Source organism: Euprymna scolopes, chromosome 33 (genome assembly GCF_053919585.1).
Source record: "Euprymna scolopes isolate OS-2025 chromosome 33, ASM5391958v1, whole genome shotgun sequence".
Taxonomy (NCBI): Eukaryota; Metazoa; Mollusca; class Cephalopoda; order Sepiida; family Sepiolidae; genus Euprymna; species Euprymna scolopes.
The window spans coordinates 3516213-3544190 of record NC_136514.1 but is presented as its reverse complement, the minus strand read 5'-3'; the positions used below and the strand labels follow the sequence as shown (position 1 = coordinate 3544190).

Genomic DNA, 27978 nt, shown 5'->3' with positions numbered 1-27978 from the left:
AGCAGCAGCGTAAAACACGGAAAGGGAGATGATGACGTAAATAGATGACGTAAATAAAGTGAATAAAAAATAAAGTAGTAGTAGTAGTAGTAGTGGTAGTAGTAGTAGTAGTTGTAAATGAGGAATAAAAGTAAATCTTGATAGTTACACAGGATCACAGCTGGGACAGAAATAGACATTTTCTCATTGGTAGTCAAAGCTGGGGATCCCCCCTTTTTTACATAGGAGTTACCACTTATCAAGACCCGGAGGCTACTCGAGTATAAGGGTTAATGGGCGCACAGTAGTCAATGGGATAATATTGTAGTAATAGTTAGTAATGGAAATTTGATAAGTTGAATTACTTAAGGGAACGGCTCATCAAGAATTTTGTTTAGGTTGGATTTGAAAACGACCATATTATAGTCAGCTGGAAAGCCGGGAAACGGAAGAGAATTCCACAGGCGTGCAGTTCTAAGAAAGAAATTTGTTTATGGAATCTATGTTTAGGTTTAGGCACAGATAAAGAGTGGGGGAAATTATTGATAGTGATTTCAACTAGCTTATAGGTCTTTTTCCACCACGCTGTATTGTATTTGTTTCATCATAACCCAAATATGTAACCTTGAAGCTCGTCGAGTCATTAATTGTGCAACCAAATACTTATCGTAAAAAACTCACAAAGGGTGAAATAAACTGGTAACATTAGAACCAGTTTGACGCAACAATACTGATTAAAATGGGTGGATTAGAATTTAAAAAATAATGATTAAATATCATTCATTACTCCCCACCCGCCTCCTTCAACTCCCCCCTCCTCTTCCTCCTTCCTATTTCTTTCTCACCTGCCTCCATCACGCCCATATCCCTGCTCTAAAGTAATCAAAATCATATGTAACATTCACAGCGACATTTGGTCTCGACGATGTAGATTTACTCTTCTTTGCGAGTCAATGTGGCAGGCGGTTAAAAAGGCAGGGGTTGTTCTGTGCGGAGTTTCCTCTTGCTCAAAATCTTCGCATACAGGCATTCCGTGCACTTGTGCAGGTCTATGTATTTGTGCATATCTCTCTGCTTGTGTTGACTTCTACCGGCGTATAGGTACGAACAGGGCAATTCTATTGCCCCATAGCCCACAGCTACAGTTTGGTCTCTTCACCTTGTTGACAATCAAACGAGATTATGCTAACAAAGCCCTCTTTTCTGCAGTCATATATCTTCTTTATTTCTCTTTCTTTCCCCCATCGCGCTACAATATATTATATCTGATATTTCGCCCAAACATCTGGCCTTGATGGAGGGGAGACTAAAACTTGCTGCTATGGTTTCAAATGATCTGAAATAACAGCAAGGGGAGACTTGATTCCAAATATTTCTAATTTTTTATATCTACCCTCTTTTGGAAATAGGGTTAGGGTTAGGGTTAGGGTACGATTATGAATATCTCCATTATCAAATAATTGTGAAATTTACTTTATGTATGAAAACCAAAATGGGGAAGATATAACACATGCGAACTATTTGGAATCAAGTCTCAAGTTATTTCAGATCATGTGAAACTATAACAGCAATTTTTAGTCTCGCCTTCATCAAGATCAGAGGATTTGGGGGGAAATATCAGATATTTTGTAATTCATATGCAAAACTAGGAAAACAAATAACGATGATCGAAACTTGTAAAAAAGTGCCATAAATAGGCTCTGGGTGATGGCTGATTCTCTAAATGTACGACATTAAGGGCAAATGTCACACAGTCAACTATACAATTCGTGTCATTACCGTTCCAACTAGCTTTTATTTGTTAAATTCTGATCAGTAGTTGCTGAAATTTGGAACTTATAAAATCGTCAAAAATGTGGTATATATATATATATATATATATATATATATATATATATATATATATATATATATATGCGTGTGTGTGCGCGTTTTTCTTAAAACAATGCGTTTATAATGTATATATTCAAGAAGGATATCTTAAAATTGTAATGATTTATTAAGCTCAATGAATATGAATTTACACTTTCAGAGCATATGCAACTTTATTAAACATTTTAAAATCACAGGAGTATACACTTAATTCACATTCATGTTGTTTAAATTAATGTGTCTTACACGTGTTTCATTGAATGGCATAAACCAAACAAATCATCAGAGACATTTTATGAGTTCATCATAGAATAAAATGTACAGTGTTTTTTGTTTTTTCCTTGGTTCAAAAACTAATATATATATATATATATATATATATATATATATATATATATATATATATATATGGTTAGTTTTTTTGGAAAAAGAAATCCAGCAGAGTGCTCAATTAAAAAGAAAATCCGAAATGTAAGAGCGTATTTTGTGTACAGAAAGTTGTTAGATTTAACAAAACGAGATTTAAACGTGAACTCGTGAGGTATATATATTTCACACTTCCGGTTATAAAATAGACGAATATTTGCCGAAGAGAGCCTGATAAGGATACCTTAAACGGTTCTTATTATCGGGCTTGAAACCGACGGTACCAATGATTTGTTTCATCTAACAACTTTCTGTACACAATATATATATATATATATATATATATATATATATATATATATATATATATATATATATATAGAGAGAGAGAGAGAGAGAGAGAGAGAGAGAGAGAGAGAGAGAGAGAGAGAGTTTGAAAAAAAAAAAGGTTTTCGTCATTGAATTAACGATTCCATTTTAGAAAAGTATTTACTGAGCACAGCAACCGAAATTGGAAAGATATGAAAATCTACGAAAAGAATGTATCAGAAATGGTTGGAAAACCATCGCATTTTCTATCAAAGTCGGATGTCGAGGTTTTATTGCGAAATCAACCTCCACGTTTTTTAATAACGTTAGTCATTCTCCGTCAAACAAGAAAATATAAGACAAGTTACTGTCTGTATCATCGTGGATATGTCAATCCCACAGAGTAACGACAATTCAATAAAGTATGGTGGTATCGTGAGATGTGCCGTGGCATGATGTAGCTTTCACTTAAAACCACACCAAAGACCATAACCGTGGCCGGAAATTTCGTTAAGCTGTACTCTTAAACGTTGAACTGTCCGGATTTGCATATTGAGGGTACTGGCTATGGTCCTGTTGTCATAACTTGGATCGGTAGAGAGCATAAGTTGTACAGTAGCGCATCTCCGATTTCGCTCGTTGAACATTGTACCACTTGCATACATGATAGAAGGCTCCCATCGCTCTTAGGATTTGTACACAACTTGCCAACTATTAGATGGTCTGGAACAAAAAAAAAAAGAAAGAAGACCGATTTTCATCCAACGGAAATGGAATCATGTCGTCTTTGTTAGGGCGATAATCTTATCGTTCCACCCTGTATCTTATTAGTAAGTATTACATATGAAAGGTAAAACGATCGACCATAATCAAATGCAGACCAAAGGCCTCCTCTTCATTAGTTATTACACTGAAGTCTAGGGGAGAGCTCAATTTCTTTCTACTAATAACTCCACTTACCCTTGATTCGTATATCATAATATTGAGTGTTTAGCAAATTAAATACCATTTTTTCGTTTTTGGTGTGATTCAACTAAAGATTAAATCCTAGTGAACCAGTTTCACCATTGAAATGTCAAATAGGCCGGTCAAAAGTATTGTCTAAAGTATTTAATTGCAACTCTTTATGTATTGTTTAGGTGTACTAAATGATCTTCCTGAAGGCTTCAAAGACTCAGAGACGTCGCCATCCATCATAGCCTTGGCATTTTATGACGGTCTTTGGGCTTACGACGGTTGGTAAGTATGTCACTTTGTCATATTGCTCATAATACGTAAAGGTGATTCCAAAATAAGAATACCTATTTATTTATTTATTTACCTATTTATTTATTTATTTAGTTGTTTATTTATTTATTTATTTACCTATTTATTTATTTATTTACCTATTTATTTATTTGTTTATTTATTTATTTGTTTATTTATTTATTTATTTATTTACCTATTTATTTATTTATTTATTTACCTATTTATTTATTTACCTATTTATTTATTTATTTATTTATTTACCTATTTATTTATTTACCTATTTATTTATTTATTTACCTATTTATTTATTTACCTATTTATTTATTTGTTTATTTATTTATTTATTTACCTATTTATTTATTTGTTTATTTATTTATTTGTTTATTTATTTATTTACCTATTTATTTATTTGTTTATTTATTTATTTGTTTATTTATTTATTTATTTATTTACCTATTTATTTATTTACCTACTTATTTATTTATTTACCTATTTATTTATTTACCTATTTATTTATTTACCTATTTATTTATTTATTTACCTATTTATTTATTTATTTACCTATTTATTTATTTATTTGCGGACAATTATTCTCATTTTCTAGTTGTTTAACAACATTTCGGACAACTATTCCTCTGGCCTTCTTCAGGTGATAAACCGCGTCAGGATAAGAATGCTGAGTCTCTTAACTGTATCCTCGGTAATTACTGCATTCAATAGTTGTTGTAGTCTCGCCATGTTTTTGGCCAGCTAATCGTCTGGCAAATAAAAAAATAAATATTACTCGTCTCAAAAGGAGTCAAATAAAAAACTATGTTTTTTTTTCTTTCAACAGGAATAACCTTAACTTCGCCGTGGAAGAATTATACAACCCATTCAGGTTAGTTACAAAAGGGAAATTCATTTGCTTTTTAAAGCTTTGTTTAAGATTTTTATACGTAACACATCCATCATTAAAATAATACTTAAAATGTTTAACTTTTTTTTTTTTTTTTTTTCTAATGCACTCGACGTTGTCCGTAATATTTTGTCCGTAATATTCATTTTGTAATATTTTGTCCGTAAAATTTTGTCCGTAATATTTTGTCCGCAATATTTTGCCCATAATATTTTGTCGGTAATGTTTTATCCGTAATATTTTATCCGTAATATATTGTCCGTAATATTTTGTCTGTAATATTTTATCCGTAATATTTTGTCAGTAATATTTTGCCCATAATATTTTGCCGGTAATGTTTTATCCGTAACATTTTATCCGTAATATATTGTCCGAAATATTTTATCTGTAATATTTTATCCGTAATATTTTGTCAGTAATATTTTGCCCATAATATTTTGTCGGTAATGTTTTATCCGTAATATTTTATCCGTAATATATTGTCCGAAATATTTTATCTGTAATATTTTATCCGTAATATTTTGTCAGTAATATTTTGCCCATAATATTTTGTCGGTAATGTTTTATTCCTAATATTTTATCCGTAATATTTTATTCCTAATATTTTATCCGTAATATTTTATCCGTAATATTTTGTCCGTAATATTTTATCCGTAATATTTTGTTCATAATATTTTGTTTGGTCATATTTTGTCCGTAATATTTTGTCCGAAATATTGTATGCGTAATATCTTGTCCATAATATACAAGCCACTTTCTTTAACATTTGTGTTTTGGGTAATTTACCATACATAAACTATCTTAACTATAAATAGCAGCTAATACTGCTCTTAAGATTATAAAAAATTACTACCGGAACAGTAGTAGAAACTCGCCATGAAGCAAGCGAACAACAGAAGATGTTGCATTTGAGAGAAACAGCTTACCTTATAGGCTTGTATATACTGATGTTCATTAGCTGTTTTCTTTTCGCATAAAGTCAATGTCAACAGAGAGATAGAGCACCTTCCTAGGACTTTCCTCATCTAAATTTTATAGGATGGTGCTTTTTAGGAGGGTATTTCATAGCATATCCTTTAAAACTTTATATAGTCATGTTTGGGGGGTACTTCGTCTTATAGATAATATTGGGTCATCAGGAGAGAATACGCACCGTTTCGGTTAAGGAAGTCAATAATCCAGTGGACATACCTGACAGATTGAACAGTTTTGCTTTTGATTTTGATGTATTTTTTTTTTACATTTGTTACATTTGTTTACTTAATTTCTCTCTTGTATTTTATTTTACAACAATATGTAACGGACAAGACATCATTTTATTATTATTATTATTATGATGATGATGATGATGATGATGATGATGATGATGATGATGATGATGATTTCTCCCTAACATAATTTGAAAATACGTGGAATGCTTCCGTTCATATCACGCAGACATGATCACAGAGTCTGAAAATATGGTTTATTATAAGCATTTAATGCTGTGAAAAGAAAATTGGATATAATTTAAGATCACCTTTAAATGTTTACGAGGATTAAAATCAAAATGTAAATAAAAACATTGAAGCTTTTTCATCTCATATGTCACGTTATCTTTTGAGATTAAAAAAAATATTGTGACTTTATAAATTGACATTTAAAAAAAAATTGGATTCTGACAAACCAATTTTCATTTGACGTTTCTGGATTTTTTGCGATGAGCATTGGTTATTCGTATTATCTTAATTCTTCGGACTACTGTTCTCCTCTTGAGTGTGATTTTCAAAACGTTTAGCTTGTCTGAAAATCTTCAACAAATTCGTAATCCATATAACATCAGGACAGTCAAGCTCCCAACACAAAAAAAATCGTGACTGAGTATATGAGATCACAATTAAATGCGGAAAACTATGCAAAGATGAGACATGTTCATTATTTTATTCACCACTTATCAAGGCCGGAGGCCACTCGGGGATAAGGGTTATTATGTGTACAGTAATCAATGGGATAGTATCGTAGTAATCGGTAGGATTAGAGATTTGATAAAGTGTCTTACTTAAGAGGGCGATTCATCAGGAATTTGTTTATGTTGGACTTGAAGACATCAAGTTGTAGTCAGGTGAGAAACAGGCAAACGGAAGAGAGTTCCACAGCCGTGCACTTCTAAGGAAAAAACATTGTTCATGGAATCTACGTTTTAGTTTTGGCACAAATAAAGAGTGCAGGAAATTATTGCCAGTGGTTTCAGCTAGACGGATGTTTATCGTGAAAGATTGGCGAGGAGGGACCAAAGATTGGAGCTCAGACGAGTACTTGCCATGGAAATAACGATAAAACAAAGACAGGCTCGCAACGTCTCTTCTGTGGGAGAGAGGTGGCAGGGAAGAGAAAAGGGCTTTCCTCACTAAGTCGCGAAGTCTATTTTGTACTCTGTCAAGGCAGGATAGGCTGTGTTTAGCAGCTCCTGCACAGATGTGGCAGCAGTACTCCATCCTTGGACGTACTTGGCTTTTATATAGATAGAGAATTGCATCAGCAGTGAAATATCTTCTGGAGCGGTAGGAGGATCCCACCATTTTCCAAGCGACCTTGGCAACAGACTTGATGTACGTGTTCCATTTCAGATCAGGAGTAAAGGTCAACCCTAGAAGCTTGTCAAAACATGGAGCCTCCCTAAGACGAGAGCCATCCATTTGAATTGATGCCAGATGGGGATCAGAGCGTTGCTGGTGTAAAGATAGTAGCTTGGTTTTGGATGCATTAAAAATAATGCTGTGAAAACAAAATTAGATATAATTTAAGTTCACGCACTCATAAATACTTACAATGATTAAGATCAAAATAAAATGTTCCTTAAAACAATCAAAAACAACAACAAAAAATTCCAAACATTGTAATCTAATATATCACGTTATCTTGTGAAATTTAAAAAGTTATTATTGTGACTTTTTAATCTGACATAAAACAAAACGTTTTGCCATTTCTCTCTTCTAATATTTCTCTCTTCTTCTAAAACCCTATTTCCTTACAAGATATTAGATTGTTGCATAAGTTCCCGCCGTTTTTTTTTTGTTTTTAAAGAAAATCAAAGAATTTTAACAGCAAAAGTAAGTTTACTGTTAGAGTTGGAGAAAGAAAAATCAGTTGTCTCTCAAAATACAATCGTTGAGAGACAACGCGCGAACCGACTTTTCTTTCTCCAACTTTACAAAATGGCAAGAAGGAAGAATAAAAAAAAAAGAAAGAGATGGACAAAATACTGAGGATGGAAATTGACTCCGAAATATATTCCAATAATAAATTTCAAATGAGTAAAATATTTGTTTATTTTCGTAATATTGCGTTGTGATTTAGCTTTCAAGCGCTCTTGATGCATATTTTATAACTATTTCTTTATTTGATTAGAATATTTGATATTTCTGAAAATACTGAATACAAAATAGCTTTGCTTTATTATGAAATACGTGGTTAATAACATGGGTGACATGGTGCATATAAGCGCGTGGGAAGATATCAGCAGCAACGAAGGATAGCTGGCTTTCGGGAGATCAGCAGCAGCAGTAGCCGAAAAAACGCGCATATGCAAATTAGACAGTGTGCGCTAGAATATAAAGAAAAAACGGAAAAAGGACAACACGTGCTCGGGAGAGAAAGAAAGTCGACGTCGAAGAAAATGGACGCGCAAATAGCGAGGACGAGAATGGGCAATTTATGACTGGCATGCGGTCAGAAGAGAAAAAAAAGTGCGACGTCGAAGAAAATAAACGTGTAAATGCAAAGGCGAGAAATGATTGGCGAGAAACTTTTAAGAAATGTCGAAACAATTATAACAGTAATAAAAAAAACTTTTGTTTAAAAAAGAAAAAATGCCGACCCATACTTTTATTTTTATTTTTATTTATTTCCTCCTGTTTGTATGTGACGGTTACGTAACACATGGACATGCTCATGTGCATTAAACTTTTTAATGAAAAAGAAAAAAAACTGCATTCATTCTTTTGCGGATTGTTATCCTCATCTTCATAGTTGCTGCTGTTTCCACACGTTTCGGCCAACCGATCCTCTGGCCTCTTTCAGGTGATGCGGAGTCTTTTAAAAGTATTCCCAGTAATTACTGCCTTCCATAGTTGCTTTCTCAACACATTTTGGCCAACTAATCCTCTGGCCTGCTTTGAGTAGAATTGAAACCGCTATCTTCAAACAATGCTCATCTGGAACCGTAGAGACTCAACGCCTCTATCCACTGCGCCACGGGTCCTGGGGATAAGTTACAAGACTCAGCATTCTTCCGTCGCGGTTAATCACTTGAAGAAGGCCAAAGGATGAGTTGGCCGAAACGTGGTGAAACAACAACAAAAATGAGAATAACAGTCCGCCAAAAAAAAAACACAAATAATGAAGCTTCATCTCAAATTGTTTCGAATAAATAAATAAAATAAGAGAAAAAAACGTGTTTAATTACTACTGTTTTATCTTTGTCCTTTTATCTTTAGAGACATTAATATGTCTACGTGGATCTAATGTCTATGACGTCATTCAACTTCCGGTGTTACAAATGCCTTGTAAATTAGCCCTTTTGTTCTTTTTCCTCGCCTCATTATCGTGTCATTTTTTTTTTATCGCCGCTGCGCATCTACTCGCCGTCACTTCTCCTCGCAATGTCGTTAAGGCTGTGTTTATAATTTCTTCATTGCTTTCTAGAAAGAAGAATTAAAGGACAAGTCAAAGATTCGAAATTCAGGTTTATCTGAAAAAAAAACAAAAACAAAAGAAAAACAGACAGACAGATTCTCAATTTTGTCGTTTTTGACGACTTTTTTTACGAACCGTTCACATGTTCAACAGCATAGGTTCAAATCTAATATTCATCTTTAGTTCTAATACCACGTAACGCCACCTCCTACACATGTGCTCTCATCAGTCGATCTTTTTCAGTCTGACTCTTCTGACCGTATGTAACATGGCCGTTACGCTCGAACCGCGTTCGTTACAGTGTAACAGAGCGCGTATGAGCGCAGTGGAAAATGTCAGCATCTGTAAGAAAAAAAGCACATATGCAAATTAGGAAGGGTACGCGAGGTGGTGTCTGAAGAAAGAGAAAAAAAGAACACCACGTGATCAAAGAAGAAAGAATGCGATTGAAAAAGATGGCCGTATAAACATGGTTGTTTACAGCCGGTGTGTTGTGCAGCAGAAGACTTTTAAGCTGGTGTTGAGACGACGTCGAAAAAAAAATGGACGTGAAAAATCGAGGACGAGAATGAGCCGGCTATGGCCGGGATGCGGTCGGAGGAAGGAGAAAAATGTAAACTGGGCGAGATAGACGATGGCGAGAAAATTTGAAGTGGTATCGAGACGGGACAGTAATGGTAATAAAAACTTTCGTTGAAAAAAAAAAATGCCGACCCGGATTTTTATTTATTTATTCACTTTGTTTGTAACTGCAACGTTATAACAGTTCAAACCCCTCTCGGACCTCTACGACGTCTGACACTGTAGAAAAGGAACAAACAAACAAGCAAACAAAAATAAATTCGACTCGGCTTTTCTTTTTTTTTAACACAAATCGTTTATTACCGTTTTTCTTTCCCCCCATATTGACACCATCTTAAAAGTTTCTCGCTGCGGGGCCACACATCCATCTTACCTGGTAGTGTTTATCGTTCTGCTTCACTACATGCCGGTTATAGACAACCATTTCTTGTCTTCGACTTTACACGTCCATTTTTCAATCGCACTTTTTTCTCTCGATCACATGCTGTCCTTTTTTTCTGTTTCTTCTTGCATACGCTCACACATACTTTCTAATTTGCATATGTGCTTTTTTTTCGGCTCGAAAGCCAGCTATCTTATAGCTGCTGCTGATATTTTCCCATGCGCTCATACGCGCTCTGTTACACGTACTTATTCACATGTTTTTGTCTGGAAAACACAAGACATTATCGATAATATTTTATCGATAATATTTTATCGATAAAATACAGAGTATTTCCAGGGACATTTTATTTCGTCCACAACATATCGTTTATAATTACTGTGCCCAATCTATTTATATCTATAACAAACGAGGCCTTATACGCAACGTTTTTGTATATAGTCTATAAGATACTAGCTAGCAGCCAGGCGTTGCCCGGTCGTACAATACGCTTAAACATGATATTTTAATTTATGCAGATTGCGTATGTATTATTAGAGACTCAATCCTCTATTGATTATTATTAATATATAATAATCAATAGAAGATTGATTCTATAATCCACCCGGTGGACTAATTCACAAAAATAAAAATTAAAAAATAATAATGATAATGTTGTTCATCAAATTTCGTCTGTGTTTGTTTACAATATCACGTCAGCTGATATTTGGGTTTGACGATGAATACCCTGGAAAAGTAACTTCTGATTAACGTTTAGTTTGAGAATAATATTTAGTTTTAAAATATGCAAACGAAGAAATGATTTTCAGCGATTTTAAATGATTCCTCTTTTTTTTTTAATCGTAAATTGAACTCATTAATAAGAAAAAATTAAAATAAAATGGTGAGATACACCTGGCCTTGAACGGGGAATCATTCGATCTGTAGTCGAATGCTCTATCACTAAGCTATATCTCCAGATTAAATATAAAAAGAAATGATTTGCTGAAATTTTATTATCTTCCTTGCCCGGTGTAACGTAAAATATTCACCAGTAAAAATGATTCTTTTTTTTTATCTTGAAGAGAGAAAAGCTATTTTTAAGATCGATTTTTTTTCGATTTTCTATAATTATCGGATGAATTTCTGTACAAATCATATCTAAGAACACTGCCAGATATATAAATTAGCTTTGTGTGAAATTCGCAAAAGATAGGCTCAGCCGTTTCGGAACCTATGAGGAAGGAACTCACACAGACACAAAGTGACTTTTATATGATGATAAAGATAGAGATTCTCCATAGCATTTAAAATAACATTTAAAATAACATTTAAAATAGTGAACATTGTCTTTAATAAAGTCGTCCGTAATATTTATAACAAAGAAGGTATTATGCGTAACATTTTTTCCGTACAACGCGAAATATTGTCCATAACAATAGGTTTAACAATGACTTGCTTGTAATTTTTGTCATCACATTTTATCTATAACACAAGAGATACTGTCCGTAAATTTTGCTATCCGTAACAGACGTCGCATTTCCTATAACATATGTGTAACACAGCACAAACCGCTAAATGCAAATACAATACAAAGCCATGAGCGAAATGACGTCACGGTAAGGAAAAAGAAGACTATAGAAAGTAGAGAACATGGTCGAGAGGAGGATCACATGGATGAAGTCATAGCCGTAACGAGAAGCCACGCATGGTGGGAAAACGTGGGAATAAATGTCCTTGTTGTTATGAATAAGTGAGTTCCAGTTATTCTTTGCGACGTAGACTGCACACAACGTGCTGATTCCCTTTCAACGTCACATATGCATCTGAAACATATGAAACGTTGCCTGTAGAATTTGTATCTGTTATACACAACATATTGTCCTAACATTTTCGCTTGTAACACACGTAAAATTCTTCATAGCACGTTTATCTGTTAAATAACAAGATATGGTCTGTAACGTTTTCATCTGTAACTCACGGGGCAGTATACGTGTTATTTTTTCGTTCTTTTCTCGTTATAATTTATGTTTTTTTTTTTTGTTTTTTTTAGAAACCTACCATTGGCCATCCTCATCGGAATTCCTTTGGTTACCATCCTTTACCTCCTAACCAACATGTCGTATCTGGCCGTGATGAGTAAAGTCGACTTGCTTAACGCAGCAACTGTTGGAGGAGTACGTTTTCTATTTAAATCTATTTTATTTACAAAGTGGAACGATAAAATTGTCGTCTTAGAAAAGGCGACATGATTCCATTTCCATTTGATGAAAACTGGTTTTCGTTTTTTCTTACAGACCATCTACTAGTTGTCCAGTTGTGTACAAATCCGAAGAGCGATAGGAGCTTTCTATCATATCTGAAAGTGACACAATGTTCAACGAGGAGGTCGGAGATGCGTCGCTGTACAACTCATGCTCTCTACCGATCCAAGTTATGACAGCAGGACCATTGCCAGCACCTTTAAAATGCATCGCTGGATTGCAACAAATAATAGGGACGTGCCCAGGGTGATGAAAACAAAGTTTCTGGCCACGGTTATGGTATTTTGTGTAGTTTCAGGTGAGGGCTACATCATGCCACCTTACATCTTTGAATTCGGTTTGAAAGTCAACACCACAGTGTACGTGGATGTGCTGAAGAGTGTGGTTATCTTCTAGTGCAATCAGGTGATCGCTGGCCCATAAGTCCAAAGAGATTCATGCTTGGCTTCAGAAGGGATCCTACAACTTTGTTTCTCACTGTCCCATCCTCCCCTGACCTGAAACCCGCTGGACTACTTCGTTTGGTCATATGTCAAGAATATCACCAACATGACCTCCCACAACACCAAAGCCAGCCTGATCGCTGAGTTCCAGACCGTCTCAAGGTGGTGATTGAAGTTGAAAACAACTACATTAAATAGATGTCAGTTCTACTACATAATTGTTGTGTCTGCACAAATAATTAACAAGAACACGAAAGTAAAGGTATAACAATAATATATTAGGAAGAAAAGTTATATACATATTTACATGTCTTCAGATATACTTCAGTTGAAGATATTCCGGCAGGTGGCGTGTTGCATGTCTTACTGGAGGCAGCATAAGCGTCTTGCCTATTTGACGGTCGTTGCCGGACCCCTCCGATATTGGTGATTGATACCTTTATATATCTCACTCACCCGCCTATGTTAATTAGTGGGCGTCTCCACAACAATAATCAATTTACCTCAATTTTTTCAATAAAATAAAACTGTGTTGTTTTCTTTAGGGCGACAATTTTATTGTTCCACCCTGTATAAGAATTAATGATTACAACTGCATTCTTTTTTAGATGTGGGCCAATCGAGTTTTGAAGGGGGCAGCCATTATCATCCCGATCTCAGTCGCATTCTCAACGTTTGGAGCTGCGAATGGTAGTTGTTTTACTTCCAGCAGGTAAGCATTAGTAATCTTCTTGGTAACAATTAATACGGATTTCGACCTGCAAGATCAATTCCTGACGTGCTGACTGTACTATTACTTAGAATAACTGAATCTTTTTGCAATAAGTCGTATTACTTCTTTGGTGTCATCTACTTTGTTTGTGAAAACTGCATCCAGGTAATGTAAGTCTTCTACATTTTCAACAATAGCCTCGAACATATCAGAAGTGTTTGATAGAGTCTAACACCTTTACACACTTACGAGCTATGGAATATCGGGCGATGTCTTCTCAACCATGAAATCGTTTTCGTCATAGAGGTCTAGAAAAGTAGTTGTCGATGTGCATTAGTTTTAAGCTGATAATATCAACACGGACGTGCCTCAAGGATCTATTCAGAGTCCAAACCTCTTCCTGGTTTTCAGTAATGATCAATAATGACCCCCTAAATCATATTCTGAAACCAATTGTTGGAATCTATGCGACACAACATTATTGATGAAGTTTTGTTGATTTTCTCTTTTCCGATTTGAAACATCGAATGCGATTGTTCTTTTTTACTTTTAACATCTTTACAATCAAACGTGCGCTTTCGTCACTGACGCTCAAGTATAACAATCAATACGAATTTCATCATCATCATCATCATCATCATCGTGGTCATTATCATCATCATCATCGTCGTGGTCATCCTCAGCATCATTGTTATCATCATAATCGTCGTCGTCGTCGTCGTCGTCGTCGTCGTCGTCATCATCATCATCATCATCATCATCGTCATCATGGTCAGCATCATCATCATCATCATCATCATCATCGGTTTTATGTCCATTTCACACGCTAGCATGCATTAGACGTCTTTAAAAAATTAACTTTAAAACAAACCTTTCTCTTCTTAGGTTTTTGTTTATCCCTCTTTCACTAAATTTTAGCACTTTCTTCTGTTTTCCTTGGCATTCATCTGTGAACTAAACCTGCCATCTCAACTGCTCTACAAACCCAAGAATTCCTACACTTTGAATTTGACCATAGCATTCAAGTCACCAGTCCTGCACATATCTCATGATAAAGTTCAGATTTAATGATCCTCTGAAGTCATCAGAACTAAGCCTGTTTTAAAACTCACATTACACAACCAGTGAATCTCATAACTTTTCTCGACATGCAACACATATCCTCAATCCTCACTGGCCAGGTTTCACTTTCATACAGAATCACACTGCATATACATGCCTGATAGACTTTTCCTTTGGTCTGCAGTAGTAAAGTTCTTTTCTGTAATAATGGCATACATTCCTCATTCTTGCATCTTTTGTATTTTTTTACTTCAATGCAAATTTCAAACAATGAAATAATAACTTGCTTATTTTTTTATGTATGAGGTGCCTTAAATAAATTTTCAGACTTTTTCGTATGGGCACTTTTATTGGTAATACACATATGAAACTCTAGTCCCCTTTGAAGTAATCTCCTTTGGTTGCAATGCAGTTGTACCATTCCAACAACTTCTGGAAGGCCCCATCGAAGTCTTCTTGTGTAAGCATGCCAACGACCCTCGCCACAACCTCTTTCATCTCCTCAATTCTCTCATAACGACAGCCTCCAAAGTTTTCCTTGAGTTTAAGGAATAACCAAAAGTCAGAGGGAGCAAGGTCTAGACTATAGGGTGGGCGAGGAACTGTCTTGATGCCCATCTTGGTTGAATAGCATGTGACAAGGATGGAGTTGTGAACTGGGGCATTCGCACAAATCTTCTGCATCTTCAGTTTCTTGCGAATAATTGTGTGTACAGTTCCCACACTGATATAAAACTGTGCACTTATTGTCTCTATAGAAACATGATGGTTCTTTTTCATGAAATTCTTTATTTGGCCAATCAACTCTGGTGTTCTGACTACCTTAATCCTCTCACACCTCTCACTATCTCTCACAGACCCCCTGCCTTCTTTGAATCTCTTATGCCATTCAAAAACTAATGCTTGATTCATGCAAGATGGTTCAAAAGCAGTCTGAAGCATTCCACACGTTCAAAAGCAGGCTAAAACATCCAGACGTTTCTGTTTCATGTTTTCCAAATTTAAAACACAATTTTCTTCTAAAGTGTCCTCACATACAGATTGCATTTATGAAATTCATCAGTTGTGACAATCGGGCTTTGGTAGGGTGTATTCCAATTCCTGCTGTAGCTGTTCCTTTGAAACTGAAATCATAAAAATTAGTCAGTTATCTCAAAAGATGTATAGCAATAACATACTGAATTTTCGAGAGACAATTTCGAATGCATGTACAAAAAAAAGTCTGGAAACTTATTGAACACACCTCGTAAAATATGGCTTCAGCTTGATTTCCCAACTGGTTCTAAAAAAAATTTGTTTAATGTTTTTTTTATGAGATTTTGTATTAACCAATCGCACTTGTATTTAAATTTTTATTTAGGTTTCATCTAGGAGTCTGTCTGTCTGTCTGTCTGTCTGTCTGATGATGATGATGATGATGATGATGATGATGATGATGATTTACTTACTGTTTTATAACTTTGCAAACTACGGTTACAAATTATATTGTTTTGATCTGACTTGGGTGTTATTTGTGTAATATTGTGATGGGTGACAGAACGAGAACATATTACCCCCATCGATTAAATAAAGGATTACAGTCAAACTTCCATGCAGATTCCTAGGCTTGAAAGAAAGATTCCCGAGTTCGACAGAAAAATTCCAGAGTTTGACAAGAGACACTTGAAGAAGGTCGGAGGTTACATATACCAAAACGCTATGTAAATAACATTCAAGATGAGAACAATAGTCCAATCAATACAAGTAATATAAACAATTAGCCCTCATCTAAAAAATTCAGAATTTTAACGGTTACAAATATTGCACTTCTAATTTATGCATTTGCCAAACCTTCAATCACGTTCTTTGTAGGCATGTCTGACACGGGATATTCAACCAGACAGGTGTTCGATCAGTGTAAGTCAGAACATATCGATCTGGGCACATTGAAATATGATCACAAATATTTTAGTACTATTTTTTTTTCATACAATTACAGCATTTATTTACAAGATACACTTTATTCCAAACGATTTTCTTGTAATGGTTGATAATTAACTTTTTTTGTGTCTGCGTCTTTTAACGGTTGATAATTAATTTTACCTCGCCATTTTTTTTTGCGATGGATGATTAAAAATTGCTATTAAAAACAATATTCAACCTCGTATGATATATAATTGGCATAAGTTGATGATCTCATTAGATGAGAAAATCTGACAGACAGACAGTTCATATCAAGATATATTTATATATAAGAAGAAATGTAAATGTTATATATCTTTTCATTTCATACAGACTTTCATACACAGCTGCCCGCGAAGGTCATCTACCGGAAGTTTTGGCACACCTGCATGTAACGAAGAAAACACCTATTATATCATTACTGCTAACGGTAAGAACAAACATTGAAGAAAATACAGTTTGACATATTAACACAATGGATGGATTTATATACCAACGCTCACACCTCGCAAACAAACAAATACAACAGGATAGAGATGAGATAGTGTTTATCAGCACCAGGCTGATTCAGAGTAATCACACTAGAAATTATCGTAAGAATAATACATTCTCACTAGAAAATTAAGTAAACATTTTTTAAGCTAGTGATGTCACAGGAAATCTCGACTGGGACGTGGCAAATAAGTTAGTCTAGTTTTTTTCTTGGCTTTTGGTAGAGGGGAGGAGGTTAATAAGAATGTATAATCCTCTGCAAATAAATTTCAAGAGAAAATAAAATGAAGCCTAAATAAAATGAATGATAAATTTTCACTAGAAATTAAGTAAACATATCCGAAGCAAGTGATGACAATAATAATAATAATAATAATAATAATAATAATAATAATAATAATACCTAGCAGAACTCGTGGTAATTGAAAATTGTTAAAATACATAAATAAAATGAATAAAAAAAATAAAAGAAATAACGACGAACTTAAAACATTTTTGTAGTAAATTCATTTTAATCTTTTAAAGCATAAAAAAATGAATTCAAAATGTTTACATATTTTTTTCAATGAAAACTCAACACACAGCACATTGTTTATTTTTCTGAATAATTTTTTAATATAAATTATGAAGAAACAGATGTCAATTCACTGGCACAGTTTTTTTTAATTTTAAAAAGAATAAAAAATAAACTTACAGTCCCTCTCAACATGACGTTTTTACAAAATAAAATAACCAATTTGAAACCGTAAACAGGCAGCCATGTTTTTTTTTTAATTTTTGGAGAGGAAATGGTTTTAATGATTTTTAACTGGAAAAGAGCGACTATAAAATAAGGTAATTCGTTTCTCATTAATTAATGTTTGCGATGATGATAATTTTTGTGACACGGGACGTTGGACAAGTAAATTAATATTTAGATAATAATAATAGTCATGAGATGTTACTTGCAGTAGTGGCGAAAGAGGAAGAGCTAGATAAAGAATCACTGGAAGATAAGCTGGGATTTGAAGTTTTTCAAGCTTCCTCCAGCCGACTTGATACAATACCTAGTGCACCAACTATCACTAGGATTATTTGCATGCGTCTGCCTTATCTCTAATGTTACACTTTTTATTTTCCTTCTCTATCACATCCTTACGCCAAGGCACCGAAAAGTCTACGATTTTTCACCTCTTTGAAACCTTGGCCAAATCTGTTCCATTGCTTGGTTGCCATGACACTTTTGTCCCACCATACATCTACATTACTGTCCTCACTTGTTCTTACTTCGTCAGGTACTTCCTCAATACCATTTCCCAGCACACTTCACTTCAAACTTCCTACAAATCTCCCAATATCTCCAAAGTCCCATTTGGTCATGCCCTCTGCGGTACTTTCTCTGAGCCAATCTGCTACACCCTGCTACAAGGTACACCGCTGACTCAGAAAACGTTCCACAAATCCGGCATTCTGCAGCAACACCCTCTCCTTGAACAGTCGTATTTTTAGTACCTGCCCAAAGCCTTCAGTGCTCTTAGCCAGCTACCCAGCTTTAAGCCATTGCCATGATTTTTCGTTTGCCAGATCTGTTACATCCTGGAAGAGTTTTCTGTGCATTTTCTTACTAGCCAATTCCTCTGCCCACACGTTTCACATACTCAGCCTTGATTCCATCCACTTCAACTTCATTGACCACAACCTTGAGCATCAACTCCTCACGTCTAACCACATACTCCTTCAATGATGTATCTTCAATAATAATAATTACAATAAAAAATAAAAATAAGTGGGAGAAATTGGAATCAGGGGAATGACTGGAAAAATATAACAAACAACAATAATGAAAACAGCTGAAATATTAAGGAAAACCCTTGAATGTGGAGACTAACACAGATGAACCAAAAGCGTGGATCAGACAAACTGCTACAGAGACAAAACATGAAGCGTTACATGGAATCAAGAAAATTAAAGCTGCATATCTTTGAGTTCTCTAACCCCACCCCCATCCCCCATTACCACATCATTGCCCCCCCCCACATTACTGTCCCCCCACCACCACCAACAAAAAGAGTGAAAGTAGTCAAGGAGGAAAGAAAGACCGAGGAGTGAGCACTGACCAGACTTCCACTGTATAAGTGCGAAGAGAACTGGGACCTCGGGAAGGCTTATTGCCACTCAAATTCCGGTAAAGACCAATGGTCACTGCCAACGAGAAATCAATGGCAAGTTGCTGTTGCGATAATGCAAATTTATTTGCAAATGGTATCGAAAGAGTTGGAGAGTACTGGAAAATCTGGGGAGACTTGTTGTCACTCAGCTTCCAGGGAACACCACAGGCTGTATTCAATGAGATCTTTGGTAACCTGTGTGAAAGCTCCTTGTGAGCCAAGAATAATAATAATAATTCTGATTCCGTTTATGAACGTCTCTCTGGAAAGGGATAGGATTCATTTCCAGAGGATTTCCCTTAATCCCGGCTTCAAACCAGGAGCTTCAAAGATCAAGGGTTTGCCTAAGGATGTTGGTGGTACCTATAATTGCAGAGGTTTGAAGGCCGCTTAAAACATCGGGGATTTGTAGTTTTTTCAATTGTCTTTCCAGACAACTTGATACTACTCCTAGTGTACCACCTACTACCGGGATTATTTGTGTTTTAACCCCGTGTATACACCTTATCTCCAAGGCCAATAGAGCATAATTGCTCCACTTCTCATTCTCCTTCTCTCTCACATTCCTGTCCCAGGGTACTGAGAAGTCTACAATCTGCCAGTTTTTTGAGACCTTGTCAATGACGACCAAATCCGGACGATTATGTTCCAATTGCTTGGTCGTCATGACACTTTTGTCCCATCATACCTCTACCTTGCCATCCTCACTTGTTCTCACTTCATCAGGCACCTCCTTAAACCATTTTCCAGCACACTTCACGCCAACCCTCTTACACACTTCCCAATATATCTGGAGTCCCATGCGATTGTGTCTTTTGCGGTACTCTCTCTGGGCCAGTCCACTACACCCTGCTGCAAGGTGCGCAATTGACTCTGAGGTCTTACCACAAATCCGGCATTCTGCAGCAACTTCCTCTCCTAGAACCACTTTTTTGAACAATCGTGTTCCTAATGCCTGCTCTTGTGCTGCACGAACAAAAGCTTCAGTACTCTTAGCCAGATACCCAGCTCTAAGCCATTGCTATGATCTTTCATCAGCCACTTCTGCTATATCCTGGAAGAACCTTCCATGCATTTTCTCCCTAGCCAGTTCCTCTGCCCTTTCTCTATCCATACGTTTCACATAATCAGCCTTGGTCTCACATACCCCCACTTCATTGGCCATAACCTTAAGCATGCACTCCTCACTTCTAACCACATGCTCCTTCAATGGCATCTCCTCGGTTCTAACACAATCTTTTACACTTTTCAATCCTCTCCTACCATCTTTCCTCTTTTGATACAGCCTTGCTACGCTACTTCGAATGTGATATATACCAAACATTGCTAAAACTTTTCTTATTTTGATATCCATGGCATGCAAATCCTTATCAGACCATTCTTAAATTCCCGCACTGTATCTCAAAACACTGACTTCCCATGCATTTACTGCTTTCATTAGGTTTCCTCCATACAGTTTCGACTTTGCAATTAGTTTCACTCTTCTAAGATACTCCTTCCTGACGTTTTCCTTCATTTCTCTGTTCATGATGCCTACACTCCTAAATACTTATATCCTGTATCTTCTATTTCTTTAATGATTTCTCCATTTGGCAACACTATTCCATTCAAATGAACCTTTACTCTTCTTTTCATCACCAGCACCGCACATTTACTAATCCCAAACTCCATCCCAATGTCTTCTGAGTATGTCCCCACAAGTTCTACCAGTCTCTCCATTTCCTTTTCATTTCTACCGAATATTTTCAAATCATCCATAAACAGTGGGGGAAGATGTGGCTGGTTACCTGTAATGCATCCAAAACCAAACCCCTATCCTTACATCATCAACGCTCTGATCCCCATCTGGCATCAATTGTGATGGATGGCTCTCGTCTGGGTGAGGCCCCGTGTTTTGACAAGCTTCTGGGTTTGACCTTTACTCCTGATCTGAAATGGAACACGTACATCAAGTCTGTTGCCAAGGTCGCTGGAAAGATGGTGGGATCCTTCTACCGCTCCAGAAGATATCTCACTACTGATGCAATTCTATCTATATAAAAGCCAAGTACGTCCAAGGATGGAATACTGTTGCCATATCTGGGCAGGAGCTGCAAAAAACAGCCTATCCTGCCTTGACAGAGTACAAAATAGACTTCGTGGCTTAGTGGGGGATGCCCTTTTCTCTACCCTGCAACCTCTCTCCCACAGAAGAGACGTTGCGAGCCTATCCTTGTTTTATCGTTATTTCCATGGCAGGTGCTCGTCTGAACTCCAATCTCTGGTCCCCCCTCGCCAATCCTTCATGAAAAACATCCCGTCTAGCCGAATCCACTGTGAAAAATTTCCCCCACTCTTTATCTGTGCCTAAATCAAAACGTGGATTCCATGAACAAAGCTTCTTTCTTAGAACTGCACGCCTGTGGAACTCTGTTCCGTCTGCCTGCTTCCCACCGGACTACAACTTGGATGTCTTCAAGTCCAACGTTAACAAATTCCTAATGAACCGCCCCCTTAAGTAAACACTTCATCAAATCTCCACACTAACGTAATGTACTTTACACTGTGTAAAAAAAACAAAAAAAAACAGTAGATGGTTGAGGCGTCTGTCACCAGATCCAAAGTTATACCCCAGTTTTTCTCTCTTCAAGAGGATGCTCAGTGGCATCATTATCATTACAAAAAGAAGTGGCGATAACGAATCTCCTTGAAATATCTCACGCTTAATGCAACCTGCCCCATCTCCTCTCTGTTTGCTGTAAGCACCGTTTTCCATTGAGCCATACTTTGACATTCTCCCATAAATGGGCTTAGTGAATTTAAGGTTAGACCACCACCGATAGTTTTATCGAGACATTATCTCTAGGAGGGTTCCCCACCAAGGTCAAAGATCCCCTCCCGACCTTTTTCCTCCAGAAGAAGAAGAATGATAATAATAATAATAAGTATAATAATAATAATAATAATAATAATAATAATAATAAGTAGAAGAAGAACGATGTCAATAATAATAATAATAATAATAATATGTAGAAGAAGAACGATGTCAATAATAATAATAATAATAATAATAATAATAATAATTTCAGTTAGAAAAGCTTACTTTGTTCGTTTTTTTAATAATAATAATGATAATAATAATAATAATAATAATAATAATAATAATGATGATGATGATGATGATAATGATGATAATAATAATAAAAATAAGTAGAATAATAATAATAATAATAATAATAATAAGTAGAATAATAATAATAAGTAGACTAATAATAATAATAATAATAATAATAATAATGACAATAATAATAATAATGATGATAATGATAATAATAATAATGATAATAACAATAATAATGATAATAATAATAATAATGATAATAATAATAATAATAATAATAATGACAATAATAATAATAATGATAATAATGATAATAATAATAATGATAATAACAATAATAATGATAATAATAATAATAATGATAATAATAATAATAATAATAATAATAATAATAATAATAATAATAATGGTAATAATAATAATAATGGTAACAATGATAATAATGATAATAACAATAATAATAATAATAATAATAATAATAATAATAATAATAATAATAATGATAATAATAATAATAATAATAATTCAGTTGATACTGCATTTCTTTTCACTTTTTATTTGTTCTTATTTCAACCAGGGTATCCTGTCCTTGTGTATGATCATTCCGGGTGACATTTCATCATTGATCGACTTCTTCAGTTTCACAGCATGGTTTTTTTATGGTTGCGCGTTCCTTTCTCTCATTGTCATGCGTTTCACAAAGAAAGACATGAAGAGACCTTTCAAGGTGAGTAAAACTCATAGAGGCAGAATGTAAAGTTATTGCTTCAAATGTTAGCTTATAATGTATTGTGTGGGTTCTTGTAAATGATGAGTATTCAGAGACATTCAGTAGTTACCAGCTAGTCCAGGAAATGGCCGAAACAGTTTACAATCTGAAAAGTTCTTTTGTTTTTGAGAAAGTTTCTTTTTTTTATTTTTAACTTTATACAAGGTGTAACGATAAAATTGTCGCCTTAAAGGAAACAACACTACAGCTTTATTTTAAAACTTTTATTGAAAAAAACAATTTGCAGTAACTTGATTTATGTAGTAGAGCTGACATCTATTCAAACCTCAACCACCACAGCAATATGGGTCCGGAACCTGGAGCATGCCATTTTCAATTAATTTCTTTCAAAAATTATATTAAATGAACATTTTTTATGAATAAAAATCATTTACGATAATTTAAAACCGTGGAGATGCTTCCGTACCATCTACAACATGATCGCTTTCAAATCCGATGCTACTCAATATCTGTCGAGTGGTCTTATAAATTAATCATAGTTTTCAATCCTTACATTGTATTCTTCCTAATCCGACTGCAAATTTTACAAACTTTTAGCTTGAGTGGCTTCTGCCCTTGGCGAGTGGCGAACTATTAAAAAACTATTAGTATAAAAACTATTAATATAAAAACTGTTATTACAAAAACTATTAATATAAAAACTATTAATAAAAACTATTAGTATTAATATAAAAACTATTCATATAAAAAATATTAGCATAAATATAAAAACTATTAGCATAAAAACTATTAGTATAGAAAACTATTAATATAAAAACTATTAGTATTAGTATAAAAACTAGTAACATAAAAACTATTAGTATAAAAACTATTAATATAAAAACTACTAGTATTAATATAAAAACTATTAGCATAAAAACTATTAATATAAAAACTGTTAACATAAAAACTATTAATATAAAAACTATTAACATAAAAACTATTCGTATCAAAACTATTCATATAAAAACTATTAGTATTAGTATAAAAACTATTAATATAAAAACTGTTAATATAAAAACCATTAGTATAAAAACTATTAGTATGAAAGCTATTAGTATTAATATAAAAACTATTAGTATTGGTATAAAAACTATTAATATAAAAATTATTAGTATTAATATAAAAACTATTAATATAAAAACTAATTATATAAAAACTATTAGTATAATAACCATTAGTATGAAAACTATTAGTACTAATATAAAAACTATTACGATTAGTATAAAAACTATTAATATAAAAACTATTTTTATAAGAACTATTAGTATAAAAACTATATATATATATAAAAACTATTAATATAAATACAGTTAGTATGAAAAATATTAGTATTAATATATAACTTTTAGTATAAAAACTATTAATATAAATACTATTAATATAAAAACTATTAGTATAAAAACTGTTAATATAAATACTATTAGTCTAAATAGTTGAAGCTCACAGACAGAATTCGACAAACCTCTATTTTAATTTCGCACATGCATGGTGTGAGTATTTTTTCACACCTAGAAAGAAGAGTTCATTCCTTTGTTGGCTAGTATAAATCAAAGAAAATAACTTAAATATGGTGCAATCTATCCTGTAATAAAATAATGTTTTTAATGTTCTTTCGCCATTTACTTTGTAGGTGTTCATCCTCATCCCCGTCATTATGCTGCTCATATCCATCTATCTGGTTGTGGCTCCAATTATCGAGGACCCGGATATAGGACTACTCTATGCGTTCCTTATAACAATTGGTGGACTCATCTTTTACTTTCCGTTTGTTTATTTCAAGTGGTATCCTCCTTGTATGGGTGAGTAAGATTTTTGCGTTTCATTTGACTTCAGTCAAAGTTCTCAGAAATCAAACGACCCCTTCCTAGGGATTAACACTTGATCTCCACATGAGATACGTAGATATTCAAATATTCCATTGCAATTCTCATTCATTGAATTAATAAAAAAATTTCTATTTCCCTAATTGATCATTCAAATATGTTATAGCATGCGTTTCTTGTGATCACTTAGTCTTACTGGATTCCAGAACAAGAATTCTTCTAGTCTGGTAGAGTATCCAGCTTTGTACTGTTACTTGAGGTATTATAACATCAATGGAGTTTGGCCAGAACAAGTAGATCTTATTTGTGCTGTAAATATTGTTATTTTGAATATTTGGTCAGGATTGTAGGAAAAGTATCCTCACGCCAGATTGTCCTGACGAATCCCGGTTCAAAGAGACCTTACACATTCAAGGATAGTTTCTAGTAGGCATTCAAGTTCTCTTCAAGCATTCAAGTTCTTCCCGTTATTGGCTATGTTGTGACAACTCAATCAGGGAGACTAATACCTAATTTATCCAACAAAAGTGATATTATTCGCATCTTGGATTTTATTTTCACATTTTGCTGATGTTTTTACGTGAATCATTTTTAACCCACGAATCAACAGAGAATTTTAAGCTGTATTTTGCTTTATATGCACTATCATAATTTGAAAGGTTAGCTTTTAGAATAAAGGTATTTTGCAAGAAATTTTGGATATACTATGTTGGGAAACCTTTATTTCACGATCGCATACCTGGATGACTTTACCATAATAAGTAGCACAGAAAACAACATCAAGAACATGTCCACAAGGTGTTTTCTCGAATGAAGAAAATGCGATTTCTTTATGGAAGAAATAAAATACTTGGGACACATCAGCGATAAAAATGGAAGAAAACTGGACCTGGAACTATAAAGGATATGCTGACTCCCAACTAGAAAAATACAAAGTTTCTTGGGTTACCAAACATTTATTCTTAATATGCACGCCTTCATGGCCACACTGACTGATCTACTAAAAAAGACAGATTGTGGAAATAGACACCTAAATGTCAGGCGGCATTCGATAAAATTGGACAAAACTCTGACCCAAAACTAGATATAACGGTCGCCAGCTCCTACAGAATAGGGACCTGTATCTTAAATGAAATGCCAGACGGAAGTAAAACGTCTGTAACACACGCCCCAAGATCTCTGCTCCCGACAGAAAAGCACTATTCACAAATCGAGAAAGAAGCCGCTGCTTTTATGTTTGCAGTTACAAAGTTCCATCGATATTTTCACGCACCATGTTTTTCTACTGCAGACCGACCATGAACCTCTACTGACCATCTTTATGTTGGAAAAAGGGCTATCTGTCTACACAGCGAATGGACTGTTGAAGTGAAACACTATTTTACTGAATTACATTTTAAAGTTTCTTTGACTGAAATTTAGAAGGCTTCACTCAGATCGATTTAGTGAAAATCTTTCCTTCTTTTAACTTAATAAAAACGTTTTCGGGGCTATAAAATGGGTAATGAGAGTCTTTTTGGACTGAGTTTAAATCAGTGGAGAAATCAGCGCAAATGCAGATTCTTTTGATTTCCTTTTGAGAAAGACGGCAGGTGCTCCCCATTGACTGAATGTCATTTTTGATAAGATGCCGATTTGTACACGTCTTTCAAGTTCCTCTTTAATTTTTTTCCAATGAAGCGAACTTGTAAAAAATGCTACAAAAAACGTATGAAATGCTTCAGACTGCTTTTGGACCATCTTTGACATTAGTTTTTGAGTGGCATAAGAGATTCAATGAATAATAATAATAATAATAATAATAATAATAATAGTAATAGTAATATTAATAATAATAATAATAATAATAATAATAATAATAACAATAATAATAATAATAATAGTAATAATAATAATAATAGTAATAACAATAATAATAATAACAATAATAATAATAACAATAATAATAATAATAATAATAATAATAATAATAATAGCAATAATAATAATGATAATAGTAATAATAATAATAATAACAATAATAATAATAACAATAATAATAATAATAATGACAATAACAATAATAATAATAATAACAATAACAATAATAATAATAATAACAATAATAATAATAATAATAATAATAATAATACATAGATTGAATTTGAAGCATTTCAATATTTATTTTCTGAAATAATTTTCATCGATTCCAACATAATCTGTTTTCCTCTTTTGTATTTTGTAGACGAAATCACAACATTTTTCCAACTGTTCTTCCAAGTTGTGCCAACGAAATACGAGTCTTTCAAAGAAGAAGATCACAAAAAATAGAGAATCTCTAAAAACGCTGACATCTCCGGACAATGAGTTAAATTTAAGGTGGAAACTTGAAGAGTTTTCACAAAACACCATGGAACTATTATTGTGAAAAGAAAAGAAAAGAAAAAAATGAAAAGAAATCAGTTTACTGTCACTAAGATTCCGGTTAACTGCTAATGTTCCTGAACCAGAAGGTAATTACTAACCGGCGTCCAAGAAGATACAATTGTCCGTGGTCAAAACCAAATTAAAAAAGAAGACATTTAACAAAAAGAAAAAAAGGAAAAGACTCAACTAATTGCTAATTCCCACCTTCAGATATTTTAATTTAAAAAACGACATTTTTTAATCGATTTTTTTTTATTTTTGCAAGAAACAAAACTAATCTTTTATGACTAAAGAATAAACTATTTTTGCGAAATTCTGGATACTTATTTACAATACCACCACTATGAAACAAAGGCTTATCTTTTTAAATCGAATGGGGGGGGGGGTAAAATAAGAATGAACTTTTAGCATCTCGATGCAACTTGAGAGCAAACTGTGACTTAAAACGGAATCACTCGAGTCAATTCGAGTAATTAAAACAGGATTTACTCGATGAAGCACTAAGAAGAAAGATGGCGTCGTATTTA

General features: G+C 34.0%; 1 protein-coding gene across 2 annotated transcripts in view; it reads left to right on the top strand.

Moving 5' to 3' along the window:
* LOC145258096 (b(0,+)-type amino acid transporter 1-like) overlaps window positions 1–27702 on the top strand; it is a 131240-nt gene extending 103538 nt beyond the window's left edge. For both annotated transcript variants that reach the window (XM_080115834.1, XM_080115835.1), the window contains exons 6-13: window positions 3666–3765; window positions 4610–4654; window positions 12343–12466; window positions 13605–13708; window positions 17045–17141; window positions 23028–23177; window positions 24853–25021; window positions 27270–27702. In XM_080115834.1, coding sequence (XP_079971960.1) covers window positions 3666–3765; window positions 4610–4654; window positions 12343–12466; window positions 13605–13708; window positions 17045–17141; window positions 23028–23177; window positions 24853–25021; window positions 27270–27355 — 875 coding nt within the window. In that variant the 3' untranslated portion in view covers window positions 27356–27702. The remainder of the gene's footprint in view (window positions 1–3665; window positions 3766–4609; window positions 4655–12342; window positions 12467–13604; window positions 13709–17044; window positions 17142–23027; window positions 23178–24852; window positions 25022–27269) is intronic.
* The last annotated feature ends 276 nt before the right edge of the window (window positions 27703–27978 follow it).